Source organism: Caretta caretta, chromosome 4 (assembly GCF_965140235.1).
Source record: "Caretta caretta isolate rCarCar2 chromosome 4, rCarCar1.hap1, whole genome shotgun sequence".
In the NCBI taxonomy this organism is placed as follows: domain Eukaryota; kingdom Metazoa; phylum Chordata; order Testudines; family Cheloniidae; genus Caretta; species Caretta caretta.
The window spans coordinates 49,732,277-49,740,985 of NC_134209.1; the positions used below are offsets into that span (position 1 = coordinate 49,732,277).

General features: G+C 47.6%; 1 protein-coding gene across 1 annotated transcript; it reads left to right on the forward strand.

The window, feature by feature from the left end:
• Positions 1-309: 309 nt before the first annotated feature.
• Positions 310-7,842, forward strand: RPL7L1 (ribosomal protein L7 like 1). Its single transcript, XM_048847151.2, is given in 8 exon segments — positions 310-362; positions 364-456; positions 808-916; positions 3,363-3,526; positions 3,726-3,863; positions 4,125-4,234; positions 5,020-5,232; positions 5,779-7,842. Coding segments are annotated over 7 exon segments (849 nt in total). The 5' UTR covers positions 310-336; the 3' UTR covers positions 5,229-5,232; positions 5,779-7,842.
• Positions 7,843-8,709: the final 867 nt, after the last annotated feature.

Genomic DNA, 8,709 nt, shown 5'->3' on the forward strand with positions numbered 1-8,709 from the left:
TAATCTGGTGATTTGGGGAACCGAGGCGTGGGGCTGTATTTCTGCAGCGCAGGCAGACAGACACCCTCCGGGCCCGCCCTACGGTGTTGACAGCGGCTCTGACCCAGCAACCCTCCCGCGCTGCCAGGCCTCCCAATGCAGCCTCAGCCGGGGCCCAGCGCCGCTCCAGCTGTATGTGGAGCCCCAGCACGAGGCGGCCGGTGGAACGCGCCCTCCCCCTTCTTCGTCACCACTCCGCTCCCAAGCCCCCGAGCACAGAGGTGGAAGTCCGAGCCCAACCATAGAGACAGCGTCTAGGGAGGGATAGAGAGGCTGCTGGCGGTGGTACCCGGACGCATGCGCAGTGGTGGCAGCTCCTCTGCGTGTGCGGCGCGGGGCTCGTTGGCAAAGTAGCCGCATGCGCACTGGTGGCGTCACTCCAGACTCAGGCGGAGAAGGAAATATGGCGGAGCCGGAGTGAGTGGTTAATTTGCGAGCTGGGGCTGGCGGGGAGGATTCGTTTCCATCTGCGGGGAGGGATCGGGAGGCCCCGGGGCGCTACCGAGAAGCGGCCGGTGGGGGGGAGGGGGTCCGTTCGCCGTTGGGGCGGCGGGAGGGGACGCACGTGCGCGCGGCGTGGTGGGTTCCCGCGGGCGGGAGCGGGCCGGGCGGTCCCGGATCTGCCCGGCGCTGAGCGCGGGCCGAGCTCGCGGGCCAGGCCCGGCGCAGCGGGGCGGGGGCCGGGAAGAAGCGCTGGTAGCCGGACTCTCCTGCCCGGGCCGGGGCTGATGCGTGACGAGTGTCGCTTGCCGTGTCCTCTTGCGTTAGACCCAGAAGGAAGATCCCCCTGGTGCCGGAGAACTTGCTGAAGAAGAGGAAGGCGTATCAGGCCCTCAAGGCCACCCAGGCAAAGCAGGCGCTGTTGGACAAGAGGAAGGTACGGGCCCTGCGTCTGCGGGCACCCTGCGCTCTCCCCGCGACAGGCCGGCGAGAGCAGCGGCTCCTTTTCTCGTGTCTCGGCAGCTTGTCCCTAAGGTGGAGGCTGCGAAAGCACATTCTGCAGGCGGGCCCCCAGGCGAGGCTTTTGTGGGATCTTGCCTAGGGAAAGGGCTCTGTGCGTTTGTGTAGTTCAGTAGAGAGAGTGTGTGTGGGGGGGGCGGGGTGTTAGATGTGGGAAGAGGCACAGTTTCTAACGCACAGGCTATGGGATTGCTGTAAGGCAGTTGGGGATGGCTGTTGTAATTGCTATATGTATCCGTGGTCTGGGGATTTTATTTGTGATTTACCTAATTGTAGTAACAAGCTGACTTGCCAACCCAAACCTGTCTACCCTGGATAAAGAAGTGTTGCAGCAAATATGTTTGGTTCCACATTGTGGTTTATGGACTAGTTAGTTGTAGTCTGTAGAGAGCTCGCAGGTTGCACAGAAGCCCCACCCCTCAAAGGGACTTAGGCACCTCCCTTTGACCCAGATTTAAGAGTCTATGTCTGGTCAGGATTCACAATCATGACCCCTCTCCTGGAGTTTCATGCCCAAGCAATCATTTTTCAAGAAAAAATAGAGGAGGAAGTGATGCTATCTTTCTCTTCCCCATCCCCATGTCCAGTAGTTAGAGCACTTGCCCAGGATGTGGGAAATTCAGGATCAGTACCTCAATCTGCCTGATTCAGATATCTCACCTTCGAGGTGAGTGGCATAATCTTCATCTAGTGGGTTTTGTAGAGTGGCTATCTCAGGGCATGGCTACACTGGAAACTTCAAAGCGCTGTCGTGGGAGCGCTCCTGTGGCAGTGCTTTGAAGTGTGAGTGTGGTCGCGCGTGAGCACTGGGAGATCCACCTCCACAAGGGGATGAGCACTGGGAGATCCACCTCCACAAGGGGATTGGCTCAGAGCACTGGGAGCACAGCTCCCAGCGCTTGGAGCCTGTTTAGACTAGCGCTTTAAAGCACTCTGACTTGCTGCACTCAGGGGGGTGATTTTTCACACCCCTGAGCCAGCAAGTTAGAGCGCTATAAAATGTAAATGTAGCCAAGCCCTCAGTCTCTCCTGTTGAAGTTGTTGTTACTTTGTATGAAATAATTACTCATTGGGACAGAGAATGTTTGATTGATTAGAGCAGTGGTTTTCAAACTTTTTTTCTTGTGACCCAGTTGGAGAAAATTGTTGATGCCCGCAACCCAAAGGAGCTCAGGGCTGGGGCAGAGGGTTGGGGCGGTGGGCTTACCTTGAGTGGCTCCTGGTCAGCAGTGCAGCAGGGGTATTAAGGCAGGCTTCCTGCCTGTCTTGGCACCGTGGACTGCGCTGCGCCCCGGAAGCGGCCAGCAGCAGGTCCGGCTCCTAGGCAGAGGTGTGCAAGCAGCTCTGCGTGGCTCTCACCTGCAGGCACCACCCCTCCCCAGCGCCAATGGGAGTGTGGAGCGTTGCACATCCCCATGTCCACCCTGCCTAGGAGCCAGACCTGCTCTGGCTGCTTCTGGGGTGCAGCACCGTGTCAGAACAGGTAGGAACTAGCCTGCCTTAGCCGGTCAGCACCGCCAGTGGGACTTTTAACGGCCCCGTTGGCGGTGCTGACTGAAGAGCTGCTGTGATTCAATGCCTTCCATTCTGCGACCCAGTACTGGCTCACGACCCGCAGTTTGAAAACCCCTGGATTAGAGCACTCACTTATGAGGGGGGCATGCTCCATAGCAGGGATTTGAACCTAGGTCTGCCACACTTCATATGAGTGTCCTGACCACAGGGCTCAAGGTCATCGGGGACCACCACATCTTCCATCTCCATTTTTGGTGTGTAGTCTATCCCCCAAAATCAAAACCAAGCATTTTGGACATTTCCAGTATGTGTCTGTTTTTTCTTTTGACTGAAATAACTTGCCAAAATCAGCACAAATTTGTGAAATGTTTTGGTCAATCCAAATATACATTTTTCAATGGAAAAAAGTTTTTGGCTGAAACATTTTGCCTAGATTTAGTCATTGCACTCATATGTGGCTTAAATTGGGGTATCTAGATTATTGCTGACCTATGGCTTTGTCTTGCAGTATATTTAGCTGTGGAGCCTTGCTTTGGGCTGCACAGGGAGGGCTCCATTTAGTTTCTCACTCTGTTCAGGTATATGTTCTGCACTTCTCCACATACGTTTTCCTAATTTGCTCAGGTAAAAGGTTCAGGTTCATGAGCTAGTGGCTCGTGAGTTGAAGCTAATGACTGAGGACTGTACTGTGCCACACAGCACCGCAAGATTGTTTCTTGAGTTTGACCTCATGCGCTTCAGAATTTTTTGACATCAGGCCCTAAATCTCATTTTCTTCCTCTGACCACATGTACCTTTCATATACACCTTCTGAGAGAGATGATCATCTCTCATCTTTCTGTATTTAGCACCAGAAGGGGAAGCAGATACAATTCAAACGTATTGAGACGTTTGTTCGAGATTCACGACGCAAACACAGAGATGAGGTCCGGCTGAAGCGCATGGAACAGAAGCCCGGCCAAATGGTGCTACCTCAGGGACACAAGCTGGCCTTTGTTGTGCGGATTGCAGAGTAAGGAACTTCTTCTTTTGTACCATCTCCATCCTTTTGCTGGTTTCCTTTGTACTTGCCCAGGCTCATTTCCTGATCTACACTTGCTGCAGTGAAAAGGAAAAGGCGGGGGTTATCAAGATGTAGCATCCTACAAGTGATCATGGGGTGATGCCTGGGTGGGAGAAGTACACTTACCACTGTGGTGTCTGTAATTCAGGATTAAAGGAGTGAGTCAAAGGGTGCGGAGAGGGATACAGATGCTGCGGTTGAGGAAGATTTTCAGTGGCACATTCATTAAACTGACTCCAGCGTCACTGAAGATGCTGCGCACTGTGGAGCCCTATGTAGCATGGGGGTGAGTACTCCTCTGATTTTTATAATACAGTGGTAAACTAAATATTCATTGTGGCTTTTTTTATGTAGTTATTTTCCTCTTGGTTAGTTAGCTCTTTCAATTCAGTTCACAACTTGGTGTCTTGATATCTAAAAATGTGCTTCAAATACTAGCACTCTTTATTCTATGACATGACAGTGAGGTAGGAGATCCCCTTGGTTAACTCTGTGCTGCACTGTTAATACCTCCCGCAGTAACAACCAGGTTTTTGATTTTGTACAGACATCCCAATCTGAAATCTGTACGAGAGCTCATCCTGAAACGAGGTCAAGCAAAGATCAACAAGAAGAGGGTCCCTTTGATAGACAACACTCTGATAGAGGAGCATCTAGGTGAGGAAGAAGACCTTAAGGCAGTGAACTGAGGGAAGGGCGACGAGTGTTCCCTCTAATTTTTCCCACCCATGTGCAGAATGAATTTTGTTATGTGCACCAATATGGAGGTGATGTGTGACACATGACCTTCATATTGGTGTACGTAACAAAATTCATGTGGTGGGGTGGGGCCGAGGGGTTTAGAGTGTGTGAGGGGGCTCAGGGCTGGGGAAGAGGGTTCGGTGTGAGGGCTCTGGCTGGGGGTGCGGGCTCTGGGGTGGGGAAAGGGATGAGGAGCTCAGGGCTAGGGCAGAGGGTTGGGGTGTAGGGGTGTGAGGGCTCTGACTGAGGGTGTGGGCTCTGGGGTGGGGCTGGGGATGAGGGGTTTGGGGTGCAGGAGAGTGCTCTGGGGCTACGGTAGGGAGAGAAGACTCCCCTCAGTACTCTCTCTCCCCGCAGCAGCTCTGGGGCTGCAAGGTAGGTGCCCCTTCCTCGGCCCCAGCAGGTCCGGGCCGCCCCAGCTGCGGTAGGTTGGGGGCCCGGGGAGGGGTGCCCCTCCCCCAGCTGGTCCCCAGCTGTGGCAGGTTCATTGAGCTCCTGCGCGGTGCTAAATAGGTTGCTGTGCAGCTTACAGGGAACTTACGTGGGGTCTGTAACTTAAATGGTTTGTGATATATGGGGAGACTGCGACTCATAGAGAGAAGATGGAAATGTGAGGGTTGTCTGGTGAGATGCAGAAGGATTTTATAGTTGTGCATCTCCTTATTTATTTTATTTATTTATTTATGCCCTTCCTCCCCCAGGAAAGTTTAATGTAATTTGCCTGGAAGATCTTATTCATGAAATTTATTCAGCTGGGCAGCATTTCACAGAAATCACTAACTTCTTATGGCCATTTCATCTCTCTGTTGCTCGCCATGCTGCACGTAACAAAGTGGGTCTTCTCAAGGAGATAGGTGAACCTGGGTACCGAGGCGAGGGAATCAACAAGCTCATACGTCAGCTGAACTAGTCAGGTGAGGAGTGGTTATTTCCTTCATGTACCATGCTGTTGTTTGCTGTGGGTTCTGCAAATTATTCATACCATCTATTTCTTAAAAATATCCTGTACTGGCTTCAGACTTGACTGTTGATTGTACAGAAATGACTGTCAGAGCAGTGGGAAATTGGAGATCTTGGAGTGAAAAGCTAGCAGCTTGTCAATGTGGAGATATTTAGATTGCAAGCGAAGCACTTACAACTCTTCATAGAATATCAGGGTTTGAAGGGACCTCGGGAGGTCATCAAGTCCAACCCCCTGCTCAAAGCAGGACCAATCCCCAACTAAATCATCCTAGCCAGGGCTTTGTCAAGCCTGACCTTAAAAATCTCTAAAGAAGGAGATTCCTCTTTGGGTACCCTATAAATAAGACAGCACTGGATTGATATTTCTTAGATTTGCCACTGTATTTTCTTTTAGACATCAGCAGTCTCACTGAACTCTTCCTTAGAAGCCAGACACTTTTTGTACTTGTCACGTTCTTAACAAAGCTGATATATCTCTTTTCCTCCTTGTCCTCTAGGGTCCATATGAGGATTTTAGGTTTTTGTCTCCTGCTCCATGCTGTACGTTTATTCTTGCAGACTGTTCGATCTGAGCAATGTGACATTACATCTCCTGTCTACTAACTACTTCTGCCTTCAAGGAGAAGTCACGCATGAGGGAGATGGATTTACTGTTCCTTCTCTGGGAAGAAGTCACATTGCTATCAAATGTGAGCAAGAAGTGACTTGAACTTCCAGGGAGCAGAGCTTCCCTGTACATCTGATGAAACAGACATCACTAAACCAAATTTTTACTATTGTTGGTTTTACACCATCTTCCTTTTGAAGGATCTGTCCTTGGAATGAACTTGTACCTGCAAACAAGGGGTTTGGAAGATGGGGGTTCCCCCACCATTATTTAATCCTTCATTGTAGCTGACTGTGCCTGGGGATCTTGATTCAGCCCTCCCAAACAGAATCCGTTTGTCTCTAGTGATGCTGCACTTTCCTTCAGCTACAAATTTCCCTTAGTATCACAGTTGCCTGGTAAGATGTTTATCCTTCCTGATGCACAGTTAAGGCTGAGGAGTGTATTTTAAATACATCCCTTAGTCACTGTTCCTGGGCAAGCTGCCAGCAGTAAACAAACTAATAGATGTTCTAGAATTTCTGAAATATCCAGACTATGTTTAGCCCACTGCATAAGTGGTGATCCTCTGCTGCTATATCATAGGATGCCTTTTAGATTCTCATAAATCAGCCTTTTCAGGGACTCCCCATTTCCCTTAAAGGAAAACGTATTTGACCTTTACCTCATTGATTAAAGCTGTAAAGAAGTCCTTTCTTACTCAGTGACTTTCAAATAAATTGTTATCAAACTCTGCTGTTGATTGAGGTTAGGGTATGTGTAATAAATCAAGTAGGAGAGAGGAATTCAGGAGGGTAGTTTTCTTTGGTAAAACCGAGCTGCTGTCTATACTGAACATGAGAATTGAGTATCCCTAAACCTAACTAGTAGTGGCAGAAGAAATTGGAAAGCAGTGCTCTGATTGCAGTATGAAACTAAGTGGGATTACACTCATTGGAGAGGAGTACCTATGCTGATTTGCAGTCATTTGCAAAGGAAGTGCTTCTGAGCATGGCTTGCTGCTGCAATTGCCAATCTGACCCATTTGGAAGGGGAGCGAATGGTGCTCTTAGAGTGTGTGAAAAGAGGAAGGAAGAGACCACTGCACATCAGTAAAAATGACTTTTTCACATAACTTGGGGAACAAATGTTAGGGCATAGATAGATTTGTCATAGGCTGAAAACAGTGATATTGGTAGTACATCTGTTTTCAATTCCTCTCAAAGTGGATGTGTTCATTTTTTCTCCATCTAATAGAAAACGATTCTTGTGCAGATCTTATTGAAGATTTGTATTGGACAGTAAGTGTCACTCAACTCTTGGGTTTGACTTAAGTCTTGCAAGATCTTAGGGAACAGCATGGGTGAGCGTACACTAGACTCAGAATAAGGAGAATTGTGTTTTCTCCCATCTCTGACTGACTTTGTGGTCTTGGGTAAATTGGTTCCTCTCCGTGCTTCAGTTTCACAATCTGTAAAATGAGAGCAATTATATCTGAGATCTATGGATAAAAACACTGGAATATTGCTATGGATGCATAAGAACAAGTGAAGAAATTTTTTACCTTTTTTACGGTATGCTTTACTCCTGTAATGCAAATTTCCTCTACTTGAAGTCTTAAAGGTGACCTGTAAAGCTCTTGAATTTTTCTGTTACTGTCATATAGCATGTAACTCCTTTTTTTTTTTTAAAGACAAACTTCTTTCTGTCTTATTTCTTCTTCCACACATGACATAGGCCTTAGCCACTTGTAACTTCATTTTCTGTTGAATAGTTCCATCAGAAACCTCATGGATGTGTTAAATTAGTAAGCTATAATGTTAACTGCTTTAAACATGTCCACATGGAGAATTTGCACAGGTTTAACTTAAATTAGTTTTTAAAATGATGCAAATCCCTGGGTGGATGTTCTTTCACATTGAGTGGTCTATCAGTTTAGGATAAAACAAAATAAACCTGGTTTAAATCAAAATAAGTGTTCATACAGCCTTTTTGCACTGATTTATCTACATTGCTTTAAAATTATATCAGTTAAAGCATTGCAGCTTTCTAGTGTAGACATGCCCTTAGTCTCAGGCTTTTTGGCTCCCACCCTTGGGTTGAAGGCAGTAATGTATTAAAGAGTGAGACAGGACAATGGTTTTTGCATCTGAGTATGCAGAGAGCAATGATGGAAAGCAGGGAGCTGAGCCTAAGAACCTCTGTTTTGGGATTCCCTAGGGCAAGTATTGAAGCTACTTTATTTTTAAATCATGAAAGCAGGGTGTTTGACAAATATCAAGCAGAAGTGGATCTTCCTAAACCATGGGTATTGTGAACAAATGCAGATAACCTCTTAAAGGTGATGGGGATTCTCCTTGGACTATAAGGTTTTCAGTAAAATTCTTAGTCTAGAGCAGTGAATACTTATACCACACACATAGAGAACGTCAACAGAGACACCAAGCGATAATCTGATTTTTTAGATCATATGTAATTAACAAAATATCTAACCCAGCATTCAGATTTTACTGTATTTCAATACAGCTTGATCCTTCATATTCTCAGCCACAGGTCAACCAATGGGACTCTGATTCAATCAGTGGGTCACTGCAGATTAACATCATATGTTCTTTAGGGTGCAGTGTATACACAAAGTCAGATCCAGTCACAGCATAAATGTACTGATGAATTCAAAACCTAAACTTCATGCAAACAGGTATGCCAAAGCCTTATAAAAGAGAGAGAGGTTCCCCAAGTCAGAATTATTTTAGTGGTAACTATTGAAGTGGTCTCATTCTGTAGACAAATTAATTAGATATCAGTAGACAGAGTATCTACTAACTTCCAAACCAGGCTGGCA